Source organism: Parasteatoda tepidariorum, chromosome 4 (genome assembly GCF_043381705.1).
Source record: "Parasteatoda tepidariorum isolate YZ-2023 chromosome 4, CAS_Ptep_4.0, whole genome shotgun sequence".
In the NCBI taxonomy this organism is placed as follows: Eukaryota; Metazoa; Arthropoda; class Arachnida; order Araneae; family Theridiidae; genus Parasteatoda; species Parasteatoda tepidariorum.
In genome coordinates this window covers 14,133,587-14,155,409 of record NC_092207.1, presented here as the reverse complement: position 1 = coordinate 14,155,409, position 21,823 = coordinate 14,133,587, and the positions used below count along the sequence as shown (strand labels likewise).

General features: G+C 27.9%; 1 protein-coding gene across 2 annotated transcripts; it reads left to right on the top strand.

Annotated features, from left to right (window-relative positions):
• The first annotated feature begins 78 nt into the window (after window positions 1–78).
• Window positions 79–10,588, top strand: LOC107441416 (uncharacterized). Of its 2 annotated transcripts, none has more exons than XM_016054666.4 (5): window positions 79–377; window positions 2,955–3,105; window positions 4,515–4,612; window positions 5,585–5,673; window positions 8,984–10,588. In XM_016054666.4, the coding sequence occupies exons 1-5, from the start codon at window positions 224–226 to the stop codon at window positions 9,389–9,391; spliced, it is 900 nt and encodes a 299-aa protein (XP_015910152.1). In that variant the 5' UTR covers window positions 79–223; the 3' UTR covers window positions 9,392–10,588. The 2 variants fall into 2 exon arrangements, with proteins under 2 accessions (XP_015910152.1, XP_015910154.1); XM_016054668.4 differs by having other exon boundaries at window positions 348–520.
• The last annotated feature ends 11,235 nt before the right edge of the window (window positions 10,589–21,823 follow it).

The following is a 21,823-nucleotide window of genomic DNA, read 5'->3' as shown; positions in this document are numbered from 1 at the left end:
GTTTTATATACTTCTGCTCTTTTCCGGAAATGCGAATAAAGCTAATGCGGCAAAAATTTTGTACATGCGTGCCACATTCGCTGCATCCGGATCACCGCATCGGACCGGTTTTTCCGGAAGTACGATAATTTTTGATAGAACGGAGTCGAGGAAATTCGAATAATTCAGTTGTTTGTCAACAGAGAGCAAAATATTTTCTCTTGCAAAGTTTGTGTTTTCAGTAATGAAGTCATTTAAAGATCGACTAGACAATGAAAACTTAATTACACTTGTGGAGGAACATCCCTGCCTCTATAATCCATTTTTAAAAAATTATAGAAATAAAAAAGTTAGATATCTTACATGGCAGAAAATAGCTGGTATTCTGGGAGTTGATTGTGAGAAAAATTTGTTTATTGTGATTAAAATGTTGTTTTAACTATTATTTTATTGTGTATTTATTATATTTTGATAATATATGTGTATTTTTGCTCTTGAATTTGAAGCTGTTATTTGTTTCTTACAGAAAGAAATTCAAATAGTAAGATAAAAATAGTAAATTCAGGAGTGTCAGTACCTGTGGCTAAATAATCACTAAGTTTTGACTGTTTCTAGGCAGTGGCTCATCAGAAACTAACTAACCCATGGTGATATTTCCGTACTACAATCGTCAAGGTTCCAAATTGATTTTAAACTTGCATATTTAAAAAAAAATACTCTTAGACGTTTGCTGGGATGTGGACATGAGTTATACCTTTCGAGTTAGTCCTTTTTTGAGCTGTTTTTTTTAAAGTTTCTCGTGGGTCGTGGCCCGGAAGTTGCCAAGATTTGGCGGTTATTATGCCACAGATCACGATATGGATATCTCCTTTGAAACATCACAGAAGGGGACTAACTTGTAGGTGGCTATATCTTTCCATATCGTGATCTGTAGCGCCAACTACAATCGCCAAAATGCCGAATAGATTTTAAACTTGCAAATTTAAGGAAAAAAAACATTTGCCACGATTTATACCTTTCGAGTTGGTCCCTTTCTGTGATGTTTTTTTTAGTTTCTCACGGGCCACTGCCCACAAGTTTCCAAGATTTGGCGATTATTCTGTCACAGATCACGATACGGAAATCTCCCTGCTATATCTTTTAGTGTATCGCGGAACATGCATCCATATAAAATTTTTGAATGTTAAAAATATCTTTGGTGATTGTAGTTTTTGCAAATGGTTACAGATAGGAAAATATCCCCGCCAGTTACAATCCTCAAAAGGTTTTTGAACTAATTAATAATAAAAAAAATGAGTGATTTGACATTCAAGTTGGTCCCCTATGTGATTTTTATTATTTTTTTTTTGGTTTCTCATATGCCACTGCTTAGAAATTGCCAAAACTTGATTATTGTTTTGTTGCAGGTACCAATGCAGAAATCTTTTGGCCAAATTTCAGTCTATTTCAATCTTGGGAAGGGAAAAGATAGTGGTGTTTATGATGACATTATATTTATTTTCTTCAGAGAACACTGCAAGGGTTAGCAAACATATTGCATTTGGACTTAGTTTCATTAAAACCTTACCAATAATTCATTTTCTCTATTTTGTTTTAGAAGTGATGGGAGTATTTCTATATTGTGATCTGTAACGTTAACTACAATCACCAATGTGTCAAATAGAATTTGCAAATTTAAAAAAAAAGTTTTGCTCGGGGAGTTGTTTAGAGTAATATTCTTTAAATAGTTCTCTTCTGTTTTTTTTTTTTTTTTTTTTTTTTTTTTTTNAAAATTTGAATTTTTTTTTTTTTTTTTTTTTTTAAATTTAAGTTTCTTTAGCCACTACCTTGAAGTTGCCAAGACTTGATGATTATTTTGGCCATGAAAATCTTCCCGAAACAATTATCAGGCTTTTCAGTTAGACTTTCATTGGTAAAACATGCATGCAAACAATTATTTTGAGAGGAAATGTAAGATTTTTTTTTGAAAATTTATCTTTTAGAGTAAGCATTTAAAAAACTTAATTCATACGTTTATAAAGCTTCTCCAATTAACTCTATGGTAAGTTTTCTGAGTTAAATTGAATTAAATATCATGGTAAGATTAAATATTAGGCGCTTTCTTAAAAAGGAAACTCTTGAATGCCCTACGTAGTGAATTGCTTCCAACTTTTAGGTTTACTAGCATTATTATTTGTAGATTTTATAAATGCTTAACTGACACTTAGATTAAAATTATTAGTGTGTTAATTATAACAGTGTTACATAGTAATGGCACCCTTTAAATTAGAAATGCAGATTCTTTTAATGCAAAATTAACTGTGACAGTTCAAAAATATGGATTTGTTTTTTTATTTCAATGTAATTGAATAATTTTATATGTAATGTTAAATGTAATTAAATAATTTTATAATTTAAGCCACAGCTAGCTTCACTAGCTTCTTCTAGCATAATTGGAAGTTTGTAAGCAAGAGCTATTTTTTTCGCATGAATATGTAATTTTTTTTATAATTTGAAATAATAAATATGTTTTGGTATGTATATTTCTTTCTTCTTATTTTTATTATATTTAATAGAATTTAAACTTTGCATTAGCATATCGCGAGAAATTTGTTGTAATGACAACTTATGTTCTGTTTTGTGTACATTTATACTAAGTCTGAAATAAAAAACAATTTTTTTTTAGAAAAAAGGTATGTTTCATATTGTTATTATCTTTAAAAGTGTACGTATGTTTCAATAATTACATTTTTCACGTTGTATGTTTGGACAAGGTGGAAAAAAAATTTCCTTTTAAACTAAAAAAGTTAATTTTATTCTTATTTCAGTGGATTTTCCTTATGATTCCTTTTTATTTCAAAAACAAATTAAAAGACAAGGGCTTAACTATGTTATGAGTTATAGAGGCACAGTTTGAATTTTTATTACTTTAAAAAAACCTTATTTTAATCTTGTGTTGCCATACTGATAATAATACTTATTTTTTCTTTTTTCAGCTGAATCCTGTCAGAAACGATGGAGGACTTTACGTGACAGATATAAAAAAGAAAAATCTGGGACCGTTCTAAACAAAAATAACAAATCATGGGAATATGCATCAATGATGTCTTTTCTGGACAAAATGTATCAAGAACACTCTGACAATCTGTATGTTTCAATTGGTTGAGTAATTTAATTTTACTTTAAGAGCAAGTGTTTAAGTTATAAACTCATCTCCGAAAATAATACTTAACCACAAAACTTATCTGTTAAAAATGTCTTGCATTTGATTAATTTTTAATAAATATAACTGTAGTTCTTAGATTCACACATTTTCAAGGGAATAACTTCTCTTCAGTCAGGTTTTAGAAATGGAAAGTCTGATAGTGAAAAGTTAAATATTAATAATAGAAATAAACTCTATGCAGTATAACTTCTAAAATTTGCAAACCTCTGAAAATAAGATAATTTGTGTCAACTCTTGACTAAAAAAAAAAATTAGCTAAATCAATTTTAAATTATTGGTAAGATGCATAAAAGCACATGTCTTAATATTATAATACTACGTAATTTTTTTTTATTTTAAAAATCGTGTCAAAATCTGTAGCAATAACTTTCAAAAGGAGCATTTGTCAAAACTTCGGATGTTTTTTGATGAAATTGTAGCAAACCAATAGTGTCAAAAAGTTATTCCTTGAATACACAACTCTTAACCAAATTCCAGTGTATTAATATTAAGATTTTAAGTACCTTATGAAATTTCTAGGCAATTACTGCATACCCCCCCCCTCAAAAAAAATGTGACCAGACAAAAAAGAATTGATCAAAGGTTGTATTTAGCTATTAAAATGTATGATTTAAAATTCACATAGTGAATAGCATGCTGTTAGAAGATATGTGGAAATGTATTGAAAACAGCTAAAAAACTAGGACAAAAAAATAAATAAAAAACTCCATTTACAATAAAATTGGGCACACCTTTTTTTTTTTTTTAAAAGGAAATTTTGATCAACTTTGGTATTCCTATTAGTATCAAGTAGTATTAGTATCCTATTAGTAAGATATCTGAATTCTGGACCCTCTCAACTCTCTAGTAGTCTGTATTTCTGATGTTATACTATATTTAGACTTCATGCAGTTTATACAAGAGTCATGTCTATTTGTTTGAGGAATTTTAGTGTTACTTGACTAAACAGTGGAAATGGTTGCTTTGTTAAATCTACTCAAAATATTTAAATCTAGACATTTAATACTTTCAATTAACATGCTTTACTTTTAAAAATTTTATGTAAAGAATTTTGTTCATGAAGAAGTATTTCCTATTAGTAATTGTAGTAAAACTTCTGGTAAATCTAGAATTTTGAGTGAAAATGTTTCATTTTATTCACACATAACCTTGTACATGTTTAACATAGAACTAAAAGCAAGTGTCTTTATTCATATATTAGTTTATGCTTATTTCCATGAATTCTATTAAGTTCATTTTTTAAATGTAGGGAAAAAAAGTTATTACTTATAAAATTTTAATTTCTTTTTGCAGTTTATTTAATTTATTTATTTACTTATTTTTATTTTAGCCCTAGGAAAAAAAACTTGCCTGTTATTCAGCCTTTTACAAGTCAGCCTGTTATTATTACCGTACCAAAAAACAGGGGCCTAAGGCCAATTGCTCCAAGTATGAAATATTGATTTTCTCAACCATATGTTTTATTTATTTTTAAGAAACTAAAAATGTTTAAATGTTTTAATGAAAATAAACATTACATTAGAAGTGTGACAATCATCAATAAATATTTGTAATTTCTTTTTTAATTTGTCAAAAGCTTTTTAATGTTTGGTTTTTTTATATGTTTTTGAATTTTTAGGACATTAAAAGATTTAGAAATATTTTATTTAATAACTTGAAAGGTTAATTTGAAGAGAGAGAAAAGTAATAGTGATGCTACCAATGTTGATTTGGCACAGATATTATTACTTATTACATGTCTGTAATGAGTAATGTTTGTAGTATTTATTATTTTTGATCAAAAATATGTTGTAATTTATAATCAAATTTTGTATAACTGAGAAAAGTTTAGTATAAAATAACATACACCACATATTTTTAAAATTTTGGAATTAACTTCTTGATAAATATTTTAAATAATTTTTTAGTTTATGTTTTATTTTAAGTTATATTTTCACTAAAATTTAGATTATGTTATAATTATTTATCCAAATGGGTAGTTGATAAAATTTTTCACAATAATAGGCTTCAAAATTAAAATCATGAATTGGTTCCCAATATTATACTAAATTCAAATCTCTAGGAGAGAGTTTTTTTTTTGTGTATCCAGTAAAATTTCTGTTATATAATTTATTCTGTAGTAGTAAAGTATTTCTTTAAAGTATTATTAGTTGGCTATATGCTAATACCTGACTCCTTTGCTACTGTAGTTTTAAGTTCTTCAATGTGCTTTGCAGAACTTTCTTTGACAGGTCTAAGTGTTTGCCCTGCCAAATATTTCTTTAAAATTGGAAATTGGTTATCTTAAAAGCATGAAAGTGATTCAGGATTGCTTAGATTTTATCAAACAATTTAAATCTTGTGTATTAAGTATCTTATTTGTATCACAATAAATGTTTTGAATTCTTAATTTCTTTTCAGAAATAGAAGAGTCTACTACTTCTAAATCTTCTATGTCTCCAGATGTCTATGATGGAAATCAGGATTCGGTTACTGAAAATGAATCTGAAGCAAGTTTTTATTCAGTATTTGTGATTTTGCTTTTAGCCGCACTTTATTACTTAATTTTATTACCCTAATGTTTTATCCAAACACATAACTATATAATTCTATGTCTATATTTTCCCATTTAATTTAACATAAAATTAAAAACTATCTAATCACACATAAGTATGTACCTAATGTCTCAAATATTACAGATTTGAAGGAAATTGAAAAATTTGCTGTTTGTTTTGTTCTGCTTAGGAAGCCAAGAATGTTCTCACCAAGTTTTAAAATTAGTTATTAATTTTATCAACAGATGGTGACTGTAATTAATTATAGCTATGAGATACTGTTTGCAGCTACATTTCAGATCATGCTAACTGAAATATTTGCAGAATAGTCTGTTAACTTTGCCCTCAGACTGTGATATGCTGTTGCAGCAATTTTTTTAAAAAAATGTTCTTTAGTTTTTTTTTCATCTGCCCCATTTTTTGATAAATTTTGTTACTAATTTTGACACTTTGTGGGAAAAAAATTTTCTGGTCTGTAAGGACACTCTTCTGCACTTTCCATTTTCCTTTAATTCATATTTTAAATGTCCACCATTTTTGTGATGTTCATTAAGTAGGGATTTATAAAATAATGTAAAAGAATTAACACTCATCACCTCCCATGTTTCCATGACTTATAAAATATTTTTGTTATATATTTCAATGCGAATGCTTAGTTTAGGATAATAATTAAAGTAAACATTGGTGCTGAAAATTACCTTTGATTCTGAATTCAGTAGAAACAATGGTATTACTATGTTTTTAGTTAACACCAGTTACATAATTACCTTCATTCACAATTTGTATACAAAATAGGTAAAAAATGGCAATTACAGTAGGGAACCGATTATCCGGAAAGATCGGGACCATCGCTATTCCGGATAACTGATTTTTCCGGTTTTCTGAATCGCTACAAAAAGCCGTTTTTTATTGTTAAACCCAACTAAAAAAAAATTTTTTTTTTTGAAAATAATCTTAAAAAGAAGAAAAAACGATAGAGTAATGCACTAATGATTATTTCCAAAATGATGGTAAGGTAAACATCTTTCAAAAAGGAACGAAAAATCCTAAAATCTTATGAGGAAAAAAAAAATTTTTTTTTAATGGCGGGAAAATTTATCGAATTTCGTTCCGGTTTTTTGGTTTTCCGGTTTTCTGATTTCCGGATAACGGGTTCTGTACTGTACTATAATTTGAAGTCAAAATGGCTATTTACTTTGTTTATAATTATTTCTTAATAGCACTGTTTGCAGCTAGTGAAAAAAACATTTTTCCAGCATATTTTTTATTTGTTTTAATACTTGAGTATCAATGCATGCAAAAATTGATAATTGAAACACAAATTCGGCATTAATTCTGAGTTCTGCCTATTTCATACTTTGATACTGAAGCTTTCATTCTCTCCAATTAAATCTAAAAAGACTTTATATTCACTGTTTATATTACATACAAATTAGTTTTCTTATTTTATCTAATGTAGAAATCGAAGCTAAGAGACCCTTTGGCATATTTATAGTTAATTAAAATATAATTTTCTTTTAAATATTTTAAAATCAATAAATTAAAGCTCAAAATAATACGTTATTGGAATTGTTTTTAATTATTATTATAATTTTTTTTTTGGATTTCAGATCTTTTTACAGTTAGGGGACTCGGTGCTAAATTATTTATATTATATGTCTAAAGTAAATATAAAAGCTGTTTCTGTTTTATTATTTAGGATAAAAAACTTGAATGCATTTGTGTGATATTTTAATTTGAAAGGATTTATGTCAGTTCAAATTGCCACTATCCATTCGTGGTAATGAAACCTTTTAGAATAACAGACATTTGTATAAAAATGCTTTAAATTATCAAATGAAGTTAGGAAGAGATGATTAGGTACATAATGTTTCATGTTTTAATTTTATTCAATGGTCTACAGAAGCTTTTCATTTGCTAGTTGACTACTGATGAATGAGGATATGTTTACGCCTTCACATTTTCGAAAATGATGTTAAAACTTTTAATACTATTCCTGAAATAAATTCAAGTGAATTTTTTAAGTTTCTGGGTGTAAACATTCGCAAGGTTTTAATTGGCTTTCAGATATGATGCAGTGATTTATGTACTGAGAAGTACTAATACTTTATCAGGCTCTCTACCCCGCTATTAGGGTTTTTCAGACTTTCTCTTAACCCACTGACGGTTCTGCACGTAAAAAGTCGCATTTTAACCTGCAGTCTTCTCTGCATAGCAAAACCGGTTTTCCCATGTTAACTGATAGGGGAACTGTGTGTAGGGGAGAAACATTCTCCCAATTTTGCCCATTTCTTTAACCGTCAGTGGGTTAAGCTGAGAGTTGGTGGTGTCTCTAAAAAGAACCAGATTTTTTCACCCTTTTGCATCCCAGAAAATGAGGATTATATTATTGACCTAAGGAAAAACATTTATAGAAGGGAAGGAATTAATATTGTATATGAGCATTCGTTATATACCAACTCAAATTACCAGTAATATACTTCATTTTATTGTCTTGGCATGACTGTTTAGTCTTGCCAAATTTGAGGCTAGAAGCGCTACTAAAAAGTACTAGATTTTATCTTTTTGTATTTAAAAAGGAAAAGAAAATGGGACACCAGCTGACATTAAGTAGAAATGAGTACTATGAAAAAAAAATCCAGCTTTTGCATGAGTATTGTTTATAAAAGTGTATGTTCCAAGGATTTACATACTAAATATTAAAGTCAGATTTAGGGCAAAATTAACAGGTCATAGGGCAACTAAATATAAAAAATGGTTAGTTAAAAAGTTGTTTGCCAGCTGTAATATCCTAGTCACCAGATCGTAACTTTTTGGTCAAAAATGCATCCCATTATTTTTTGATCTATGGAATTATATCTGTTTTATATTATTATGAAAATTACCTTATTTTGCGCTTGTTTCTTAAAATATTTCTTCGTTTTAGATAGGAACTTTGTAATGTTTAGCTTATTTTGAGAAATGCTTCTAAAGAAATGCCTTACATTATTACACTATTATAATTACTATATTACAAATAATTTTGGATAGTTCTTCTGCTAGTGTTGGTTCATTAATAGGAATTAGTTCACATTTTATTCCATCTGGTAAAGCAGATCAGTTGTGATTTAATTATGAATCGTAAATTTAAATGTGATTGTTTAAACTGATTGCAAGTAAATTTAACTGTAATTGTTTAATTGTAAGCTCCACTTCACAAAAACTTGGTGGAGTAAATTCTTTAATTTGTCCAGATAAATATTTATATATATGTTATATATTTTAGGAACAGTTACCACAAGAGCCAGAAATATATTTGGTGACACCAACTCTTTTCAATGAGGGAGAAAGGACACTGTTTAAAAATAGTCTTAATACTCCAAAGAGGAAAGCAAGTCATTCGATCCAAGATGAAGAAACGGTAGTAATTAGTTCACAGGCAAAAAGGGCAGCAAGGGAAGAAGATACTTTGCTTCGAAGACAAGAATTTGAATATAGACTGCAGTGGGATGAAAAAGAACACTTTTTAAGAGTGAAATGCCAAGAAGAAGAACATAAAATGAAAATGAAAGTTGAGCAAGCTAAGTTGAGAGTTGAGGAAGAAAACTTAAGAATCAAAGAACAAAAGCTTAAGGTACTCATTGCCAAAGAGGCATATTTCAAATCATTAATAAAAACCTCAAATGCAGAATAAGCGTTTTGCATTTAATACAAAAAATACTGTAAAAAGGAAAATGTTTAGTATAAAAATATTATAAAAATACACAATAACATTAGATAAACTTTAAAAATAAATTAATCATTATGCATTATTTTAAATTAAATTCATTAAAAGTATTTTTTATAAGGGAAAAAAATTTGACATTAAATGTATAATATATTTCATATATTTAATGTTAAAAAAAAATCACCCTTTTTTAATTGATGAAAAAATTTTTTTATATTGTATTTTAAGACACAGGTTAAAGTTCTCATTTTTTTAAAACCTTTTAAAATGTTATTTTGTATGTGAGGCCTTGTATGTGATTTTCTTAATCCTTCATATTGAAGGTACTAAAAAAAAATCATTGTTTTTAATATTACAATTTCTGTAGAAGAAAGGTAATTTTACTAGAAATCTAGAAAGATTCTAGAAGTGTTAAAAAATATAAATTATTACATAGTAAAAACATAAAATAACATATTTGTGATGCATAGAACTGTCATGATGTTCAGAATATGTACTCACATTTGTAATCTTGTACCTTTGTAAAACCTTTAGCAGACATTCTGAAAATTTTGTATATTAAATTTTTCACATTTTACTTTAGCATAAAGCCTGTTTCATCAAATTTTAGCTTTTCATTTTTGCAAAATTATCAACTGCTATTCAACACATTTTATTTATTCATCTCATATATTTTGTTATGTTATTTGTATAATTATATTTTCATACATTTATCAGTTAAATGTTATTTTGCTAGAACTACATTTGATAAGCAATTTTATTTGTTTTTTTGAAAAAAAAAGATTTCAAACTCACCTGAATGATGTGTATATAAGTAATATCTAGATTGAAATTTCATACAGGTTATTATTTCCTTACCTTATTAAATATATTGTATTATATTCTTGTTTTACTTTTCCTTTGCTGTGATTTTATATAAAATTCCATTATTTATGTGGTATATTTTTAAGTTTTATTATATTGTCTTCATTTACACATGCAACATTTTCACTTGAATTAGCACATCTTTGTTACTTTTTCTCCAAATATGCACAAAGTACTATGATAATTTGATTTGTTCATTCAGTTGGATTTAATTTATGCAGTTATTGTTTCATAACTAATTTTAGTGTAGTTATTTCTTTGTTATTTTTAAATAAAGGATTGAATTTATTTTCAAACTTATCAGTTTCCAGTTTTATTTGATTTGTATGGTCATATTATTAATAAGAATTATGGCTCAAGTAAGAAAAAAAAAAGCAAGATCCACTTTTTATTGAGATCTTTCATTATATAAAAATGTTGCTTTAGTTCTTTTTTTTAATGAAATAATTTTTTTTAATTATTGTGTACTATTACTTTAATTTGAGGACTGATTAACCATATTAAAGTTTGGTTAGTTTTACAGTGCTGGTAAATGTAGTTTGACTATGGCAATATTTTTGTGTCGATTTTGTAACATATTGAAATATTAATGTCTTTTTTGAAGAAATACTTCTTTTAATTTTAGCCTGCCAATACTTTAATTTGTACTAATATAACAATACCATACAAAAATTTACTTTGCTTTTGCAGCAAAAAAGAAGAAACATCTGCACTTTTCGATGTGTTGACCTTATTGAAACATTTTGTTATATTACAGGAAGTTTTTAAGATTAATCGAATTGTTTTTTTTTTTTTTTTGCCCGCAATTATTATAAAGTTAGTTTTTCTAATAATAATACCATGTAAACAATAATTTTTAATGATTATTTATTATTTTATTGAATAATTATCAAAATATTTATCCACTGTGAAGTATACGAATTTTTGGTTTAAATTTAAACTGTGTAATCTGAAATGATAAAATTCAAAATTAGTCGAATATTTCTTGAGAAATGAAAGATAAAAAATGGCTGTCTTGAAATTTTATATCTCAGAAACTATTTAATTGATTTCGTTAAAATTTTTGTAATTTAAAATTGTATAGTTTAAAATGGTGTAAAAATTTGTATTCCTTATGATTCAATTTTATTTCGATCCTAAAATAATAAAAAAATATAAATTATCATTAAAACACTGAATAATCTTTGAATAAACAAATTTTATAATTGCGTTAAAAAAAATTTATCGATTTTGCTCAAAAAGTTTCCAAGCTGTGGAGAAATATATTAAAGTGAAATATTAAATTAACATTAAGAATACCAACTGTTTCTGCTGGTCTCCTGTCAAAACTATTAGGACCTTATTATTCAGGTTGCAGTTAACCCTCATATTTTGATGGTTAGATACTCAAAAACTTTGTAAAAAATGTATGTTTATTCAGAAAAAGATCATGAGAATTATTATATATGTAAGCATTCTATCGAATGCTTACTAATGCATAATAATGCTCTTTTGGCAAAATAGGAAATGAAAATCTTGAAAAGGTTTTTATTTAAAACACGTTCATTCCTGAAAAATACTGTTGTTGGGTCAATTCATAAGTTCTTTTGAAAGTATATTCGTAGGATTTTCTTTTTGTTTGATTGGTTGTAACTGAATAAACTCTTTGCATTGGTACAAGTAAATCACGGAGAAGAAACTGCGTATTATTATTTGAAATATTACAGAGCTGAGGTCTGAAGGGAACATCTTCTTTATACAATAAGCCAGTTTTTTTTTCTTTCGCAGATTTTAATTTAACCGGCTTATTTAGTTATTATTTAGAATATTCGATAAGGCCTGTAAAAGACAAGTGTGTGGAATGCTGGGACATCACTAATTTCTTCATGCTTTTCATTGTGCGACAAATAGGTTTGTTCTTTGGCATTCTATATTCTTGCGGGTAAATATATTATACAGTACAGAACCCGTTATCCGGAAATCAGAGAACCGGAAAACGAAAAAACCGGAACGAAATTCGATAAATTTTCTCGCCATTTAAAAAAAAAAATTTTTTTTTTTCCTCATAAGATTTTACGATTTTTTTTTTTTTTTTTAAAGATGTTTACCTTACCATCATTTTGGAAATAATCATTAGTGTATTACTTCATCGTTTTTTCCTATTTTTAAGATTATTTCCGATTTTTCTTTATTTTTAGTTGGGCTTAACAATAAAAAAAACGGCTTTTTGTAGCGATTCAGAAAACCGGAAAAATCAGTTATCCGGAATAGCGATCGTCCCGACCGTTCCGGATAATCGGTTCCCTACTGTATAAGTAAAAGGTGCTCCACAATCACTGTCCTCAAATTACTTTTTTTAGAATCTTGGTCAAAAAATGAATATTATGAAATAGGTTTGGAGAAATTAAATGAATATTATGAAATAGTTCATAAATAATAGTAATACGTTGAGTAAAATTTATGAAAGTAGTCAACAAAGTAAGTGTTAAGAACAGGACATTATTTATCATAAGGCTGGAGAGATCTGAACCTAGGGTTCCTACAAGTCTGGGGAGCCCCTTAAATGTTTCAAAGATTTTTTTTTTTAATTTGTGATTTTCCTTAAGAATTGTCAATTAGAATTATAAATTAACGAAAATTAAAATAAATATAAGCGCAATTTTAGAAAGATATTGTTATATGTATAAAAAGTTTAAAAGATGATGAAGATGTAAATGAATTAAATGTAAATTTGAGAACCAATAGGGCCCCCGGATTTCAAATTCAGGTCGTTCTTAACAAGTTATTAGTGATAGAAATAATAGTTCTAAACAAAGCAGGTGCGGAAATAATAATATTTTACCCACAGGTTATAAAAAGTCCAATTTGAATGTGGTAAAAATTTCAAACGTTATTGGCAATAAGTAAAATATTTTTCTGGAATTTTTTTTTAAAAAAAGGATTTAAATGAAGGTGGAATCATCTTGCAATGTTAATATTTTCAGCTTATTAGTCAAAAATTTTTGCAAAAAATTCTCTGCTCTTATTTTCTTAAACAATTCTAAAGATTTGGTGATAAACAGTGCATTCTTTTGAAATGCATGAAAAACATCAGTCGAATTTTTATTCTTTTGGGAAGAGAATAACTTAGCCAGTGGTCGTACTAACATTGCTTTATAAAATAATTTGTTCGAAGAAATCTTGTCTTTTTTTTTCTGTATTGATACTAATAATCAGAAGAAAAAAAATGAAATGTCTTCAAGTTAAACCTTTATCGTATAACATTGTTCACTTAAACAACAGAAAAGTGTAATTCCCTAAAACAATTTTGTCGTAATAGCGGAAGACTAGTAAATTTTAATTCGTTATAATCTTTAATATTAGGATGTCTTTTATTTTATATTATATCCGTCGTTGAACAGCCGACCCAATTTTGGGTTTACAACTACTAATGTTCAACTCTGTAGCCTTGTAATTTTGAATCAATTCAGAAGACAAGGTAACTCCTGGATCAGTACCCCCAGAGGTATTGATTTGTTATGTGAACATGGAGGACTTAGTGACTAAACAGATTTAACGTGCATCAGTCACCATTACTATGTGGAGAATCTTCGGCTGGTGGGGATCGAACCCACAAACTCTTGGACATGGGTCCAGTGTCCTACCAACCAGGCTTGTCTTAGAAATTTGTCATATTTCTCATAATATACAGCACCCGTTGTATCCAGCTTTTACTGTATGGTTTCATATAATTTGTTTATCACCCTGCAGCGTTTAATTGGATTAATTTAAAGTTTGACACTTGAATCATTGGGATAGCACCATAGTGCTTAAAAATTCGATCTTTAACCCTTTCATCGCGACGGACGAGATGACTCGTCTTCTAGGAATATTCGCTGTGCTCTATTGTTGTATTAGTGAATATGGTTATTGATTGCTATTGATTATTATTTCTTAGAGCAAAATAAGTGAGTTTTAAAGGAAATTGCGTTTTGTTTCAATTTTAGTGCTGTGGGGGAACTTTAAGAGCAGATGGTGATACAAAGGCGCGTCATTGCCACGATGAAAGTGTAAAGTAAAAAAATATGTTTCGAACATTTTGCTTTAAACCTTTTTTTACTGATATATTCTAAAAGATCCAGTTTTCGCGATGAAATGACTATAGCAGGGTTGGCGAACCAATGGCACGCGTGCCATTTATGACACGCGACACAATATTTTGGGCAATTGTTGTTACACTATGAATTGTTATTACACAAACGTTATTACGCTATGAAGCATGTGTAACAATTAAATGAAAATTAACAAAAAACAAACAAAATAATAAACAATTATTAATAAAAAAATTAAAAATTAATACTAAAAAACAATTAATAACAGTAAAAAACAAGCTAACAATAAATAACTAGCAAAAAAAAAATCAACAGTCCTGCTTAAATTAACATCTTAGAACCTAATATAAGTTATTGGTCATCTAATCTGCAACAACAGAAGTCACATTGATCTTACTTTAAGTTGAATTACTTGTATAACTGAGACATTGCAAAATGTATTTTTATCAATGTAAATAAAGAGTTTTGAGTTGATAGTATTTAGTATTATTATTTTCCCAATAATCACGAAGTCAAAATTATTTGACGGCACGTCTAAGACCTCATTAAGCAATTTTTTTAGAGAAAATGGCACGTTGGTGTATAAAGGTTCGCCACCCTTGGACTATAGTGTCTGTGGTAAAAGTTATAGCTATTTTTATAGCTTAATTAAGCATCGTTTTTTGTTTCCTTTTTTATCTTTTTCTATCTTTCTTTTCTTTTTTTTTTTTTTTTTTTTTTTTTTTTTTTTTTTTTTTTTTTTTTTTTTGATTTAAAAAAATACCACTACGAAAACTGAAATTAAATAAAGGAAAAATACGAAAAAAAAGATAATCACTAAAACAATCTTTCGAGAATCATTAAGCTTAAACAATTAAAGTTGGACAATCAGAATATTCTCAACAGCAAGGGTGGTTAGTGTTGTATGCAAGCATTGCTGATATCCCTCCATTCCCTTGCAGGTATCAATAAGCAAATCATATACTCTTCCCAAGGAGCTGTTGCACCTCCTAAGGGGAAGGCTCCCCCTTTAGGTGCTTTCGTAAAATAAAAAGATGTATTTCTTAATAACCATAAGAAATTGTGCTCTGGACGAATTGTCGCTACGACGAGTTGTGATCTCTAAGAATCGTGCTCTTGACTAATTAACGTAACTGTGAGTTGGGCCGGCGACGATTTGTCCTTTCAACGAATTGTGCCCATCACAAATTGTTTCTGAGTTTCTCTAAAGTCATCCATAATTTATACTCATCCACAATTTACGTCATTGTACATTGTACCAACAAAACACTGCAGCAACTTAACATTGTATATTAACTAAGTATTTCTTCGTTAAATCCAGGTTCTCGTTAAATTAGAGTTGTTATAAGCGAGACCCATTGTATATACATATAAACTGATAGTATATTACATTTATATGTACAGTGTGCAAAAAAAAAGAAAAATGGACCACTCTGAATAACTTTTGACTTAATGATTGGATCTTCACGTTCTAAGAATCTTAATGGTTTGGAGGTTAACCGTTAACCGCAATCTGGGAAATATTGTCTGATTAGTTTTAAAATTTGGACTCCTTAGTGTCAATTATGCTTTTTGTATATTTCGCCATACCTCGAAAACTTTCAAAGTGAATCGAAAATTTTTTGCACACAATCATATAGTTCGGTTATCCAAAGATAATTCTATGCAAAAAATAACTTGCAGCAAACATTTACTATTTTTTATCATTTTATTTAATGTTAGTTGCAAAAATTTTGAATCGTAAGTCACACAATTTTTTACATCATTTTCAAGGATGTTATTTCACACAGCAAATGGAAAATTTGAATTCGGTCGAATAGTTACTGAGAAATCGAATTTTAAATTTGTGGCTTTTTTAAAATTCGATTTCTCAGTGACTATTCGACCGATTTCGCTCAAATGTTGTACTTTGCAATCGAAAATTACGTTCTTCGAAATGATATAAAAAATTGTATAGCTTACAATTCAAAAATTTTTCGACTATTATTAAATAAAATAATAAATATTTAGTAAAAGTTATTTTGAGCGGGGAATTATTTTTGGATAATTGTGTACAATTTTTTTTCGATTCATTTAAGAAGTTCTCAATATGTGGTGAAATACATAAAAAGTAAAATTAACATTAAGGGGTCCGAACTTTGGATCGCTCTCCTTACCACATTTCCCAGATTGCGGCTATCCCTATATATTGGGAGTCTGTCTAATCTGTATTTATCGAAAAAAAGTTATTTTTATTTAGAGAATGTACATTTGTCTGTCTGATTTCGTAACTTATATCGTCTGCATTAATTAATTATCATATTTGAGGTCACCCCTTTGAATCATTAAGAGTCCTAGAACGTGAAGATCCGATCATTGGTCCAAAAATTATTCAGTGTGGTCCGTTCTTTATTTTGCTCACAGCACACAAATAATACAATAATTATATACGAATTATTTATGCTACATAACTTTCTATAACGAGAAATAATATTAAAGTTTTAATTTTTAAAATATATTAAAAGATTACACAAAATACTATGATAATGTACTCTAAAGAATAAAAAAACGTGGCTCTTTAAATCTACTACAGGGCTGGATTACACATTAGGCCAGACTAGGCCATGGCCTGGGGCCCCCAATGAGTAGGGGCCCCCTTGAAATGGATTTTTTGAAAATAAATTTAAAAAAATTAAGAAAAACAATGATTTTTCAAAATGTTATGATTATTTTTTAGTTCTAATTTAATAAAATAAAGTAAAATTTAATTTTTTATTATTTGTTTTAATTTTAAATACGCTTTCTTAAATGAAAAGATATATATAAATACTTCTATATTTGAATAAATAAAAAATATACGAGAAAAAAATTTAATCTGAGGGTCCCAAAAATTTGATAGGGCCCCGCTTACGCTTAATCCGACCCTGATCTACTGGTTAATAATGCAAAATTTCGGGCTCATAATAATATGAAAACATAAAACATTAGTACTTTGCGTTGCATTATATCAATAGTTCTTCAGAGGACTAAGTTTTTCTACTTATTTTTTATTCAATTTTCTGAAAAGGAATCCCTTATTCTTTCTTAGAATGGTGATTCCTTCTCGAATACGGAATTTATTCTAAAGAATCGTAAGAATCAGATTACAGCTTATCATATAAAAGAGGTTATATTTTGAATTGTTAAACCGATACTGGAGACTTATGTAGGGAATATTTTCTCATGTCTATTGAAAACATGAGATAGTTATGTTATTCTTAAGCCATAAATTAGATTAGGGAACAATTCTTTTCTATCAACAATAATCTTTATAAGAAGTTCTTTTCATTAAAGAATTTAGTTAGACGCATTTTTTCTATCAAGGAATAACACATTAATACCAGGTCTATAAGAAGCTTTTTCTTCATCATTTTCAGCAGTCTCAAGTGCAAGTCTAATCGTTTTTTATGTCGATCTACTCTTATATGAAGCCTCATATGCTTTTAGAAAAGCAGCCGAAATTTTTTCATCGTTTCGAGCATATTCTATGGCTTCTGGGGCCGACATTTATTTATAATTGTTCCAAAACTGTCAATAATCCTTTGCAACCTCCATTAAAAATTATTACAGCTAAATGAGTTGCAATTTCAACAATCTTTAGTGAAAACATCCTTAAATCTTTTTATTACATAATATAAAAAACATTCTTTCAATGAAATCGTTAAAATGATAGTATTTTGCCAAAGTGTTTCGATAGCAAATCCATTAACCGATTGAACGCGCAATTTCACTCGATAGAGGCCTGTTAATAGATGCCACAGCGGTCCTCTGTTGCGCTGGACATATTATTCTGTAAAATTTATATTTTTACGAAATCAATTCGATATTTTGGTAGATATTATTAAAAAGATAAACTATCGAAAAATGCAATAAATTTTTTGAAAATTTTACTGCCCCCCCCTTAATTTCTCAGTTCTTCCTCAGGGACAAATTACAATCTACAAATTTTATTACTAATTTTAAAAATATTTTTTTCACCAATTTTAGTTTTAAATAAGCAATATATATATATATACGCTCAAGATCTCGATATCTCAACTCTATAAGCCTACGAATCAATTGAAAGGCATTCAATGTTAACCCTAAATTTAATAAGCAATCTCTATAAAAATTTTCAGTTGAAAATTTGTAATCAGACATCCAGATGTAACGAAAGTATTCTCGATTTTTAAAAGAGGCAAATTTTAAAAAATTAAATTTTATCCTTAAACTAAATACAGGGGAAAAATGGAGTAAAGCTTGTTTTAGAGTAAAAATTCCATGTTTAATCGATAGTTAATATTTTTTTGACTGATTAGAACTTTCGGCCAAAAAAGGAAAAAAAAAGAAAGAAAGCAGGAACAAAAAAAATCCTGTGTTGAAAATGCAATGAAAGTTCTATGCTCAGAAACTATACTAACTAACTGTTAACGTGAAAATTCTTGACATAATACAAAATATATATATATTTTTTTCTGTATAATTTTTTTCTGTGTGTTCAAAATATATATTTTATGAAAAATATTGTAAAATTCTGATATTATTAAACATTTTTATGATTTTTTTTTAACTATACATTAATTGTTTAATAAACGTTACACAAATTTTTTTATGTGATTTATTGCCCAATGATGGTTTATAATAAAAGTAGAATTATTAACTTATCATATTATAAATTCGATTTCATTCCTCGGTTATCTACTCTTATATGCAAATTGATATGAACTATTTATACATTGATAAAATTTAGTAAGTTTATATTTAAATAAACTCGATGCGAGAAACAGTTCTTAAAATCTGGTACTTTGTAACAAAGTTTAAAAACATATGCCATGGTTCAATATGTAGCATGTAAATGCATGTACTTCCTTTTCACTATTCCATTTGAAAGCTTTCTAGAAGGGTTAAGGTGAAAGCGGAACACTTCCGCTGTTACACAAGTGAGAAGATGATATTCGAAATAGCCCTAAAGGTATTTGAAGGTTTCTCAGAGTGTTTGGATAAATGACCATAAAGAAAGCTATAGTTTCACACAAAACTATTTTAACTTGAAATTGTCATGACTTTTTATTCCACACAAATTACAAACATATTATTTTTTTATTTTTATAGTATCTGCATTAATGCTAGATAAAGTTATATTAATTATCACAGGATGAAACATCGGCTATGCGTTTGTTTAATATTCTGATGTTTGAAAAAAAATCGTTTAGGGATAATTTTTTCTATTAATTTGCTGTGATATGTGCAGAGAAATTTTCCATTACAGATATCATAATTTCATTAATTGAAAAAATAAAAAATAAAATAACGATATCACTGTTTTGGGTATTTAGCAATGAGTTATTTATTTATTAAATTTTGCAGCATGAAAAGTTTAAGTAGACTAAAAAAGAAAAAAATTAAATTAGTTACAGTTTTTATAAAGATTAATAAAAAATTATAAAATTAGAAAACTACTTTATTTTTGAAAAATAGGCTTTTGTTTTGGTTAGAACTGCGGTTTGGGCTTTGGTTTAATTTTGTCGGAGTTGGAAAAGGATAGGATGTATGCTTATTGGTTTATATGAGTATAGATTTATCGTTTGCAGTATAGATTATCGTTTGCAGTATAGATCTATCGTTTGCAGTCGTATAGATTTATCGTTTGCAGTTGGGTGTTAGCTAGATAATATTATTTTAACGCATCTTCCTCCTTTCGCTAATCTTGAACCTTGAATCGGTTAAAAGTTTAGTTATTAATTATTGATTTAGTTCCTTCAAGAGAGTATTTCATTCTTTTTTTTAACGCGCCCTTCCTATTTTCATTTAAAATCTTCTAATTTCCTCTGTACTGTGAGTATTAATACTAGTACATATAATCTTTGATAATTAAAAAAGAAAAAAAAATCACAGTTTAAGAACTCGATTTTTTTAAACCTTTATCTTAGTTTTTCTTCGTTCTCTGACTTCTTTTACAAAGAATTTCAATTAATTCTTTAGACTGTGTAATTACTTTCATCTATTGCCAATTATCTGTGATCCATATACCCATAGCAACTTAAAACAATTCGTTCAAAAAAAAAAAAAAAAACTTCTACTTTTTTTTCGTTTTATTTCATTATTAAAGCTTAATACAATGTAAACTAATGATCAGCATTGTTCTAGGAACAAAAAATATTATTGCCTTAAAAAAATACAGAATTCTTGCTTCTTAGAAAATGTTACTCTTAGAAATGTTACTAAGAAGAATCGTTTTCCTCTTATTGCTATGGTTTAATGTTTATTTCTTTTTATTAAGGATTCACGTTAATACTAAACAAAATGAAGCAGTTAATTGTTATTATCTATATTTTTATTTCTCTTATATGTGGCATCAAAAATGCAGGTATTTATCTATCGAAATTGGCAACACTACAGTCATCTATAATGAATCCTTTTGTTATCTTAAGTAAAAATTCAAGTAGTGCTAAATAATTAGTTATAATAATAGCAAAATTAAACTGATGGGGGGAGGAAAGAGGACTGGCTCAGGACAGGGGTGCCTGTTAAAAGAGATTTGAGGCCTTTTGTGCGCCAGTTGGCTCAAAGAGGATAGGGAAAAACTAGAAAAATACTTAGTTATATGTTAAATATTCATTTAGATTTAATTATTTATTTATTTAATATGATTTTGTATTTTTATAGAAATAAAAACTTTAAAGAAGCAATTATTAGGTTTAATTTTGATCCTTTCTGAAGTGACTGTAGAATTTTTTAACATATATGGTGTCGCATATTGTCATACCAATTATTGATGACAAAGCTTGCATTTTTCGAACAATATAATAAAATACTCAAGTTATGGCTCGAGAGGTGTGTAAGGAAGTAGTAATGGAAATAATTATAATATTTCTGCTGTCTCTTATGCTGTCTCTTATTATTGTTTATTACTTTAGCGTTATTATTTGTGTCGGTATTTGTTCTCCATTTTTAAACACAAATTTTCAGCAATTTTTTTTTCATTTGTCGGTATTTTTTATATTTTTATTTGTTTGTTTATCCTTGCAGGAATTAGCAATGTTGTTTGGAACTGACTTATTGGTTCTTTCTGTTTTTACTCCGTTCGAAGAACGAGAAAGCTAATAAGAAATAAAAAAGTTAGTTAATAGAAGTTAATAAAGTAATAAGAAATGAAAAAGTATAAATATTGATTGAGGAATGGGAAGGGCAATTTAAATTTGAGATGGCTTGATTCATCAATTCGCTTATTGTATCGTACTTACTTTAATGAGCGTATCAAATTTTTCTTTTCGAAAAAGTTCGAAAGTTCGTATCGTAAAATAATTAAAAAAAGTAAAAATACTTTTTGTCAGAAATTTTTTTTTGTGAAAATTAAGCCTTATGGAACATGGAAACTAACATGAAATTTTTATGTTATCCATATGAAATTTACTTCCGAGAAATTTGCTTTCGTGGAGGACTTTTTGATGGAGCTAACCTGTATTTC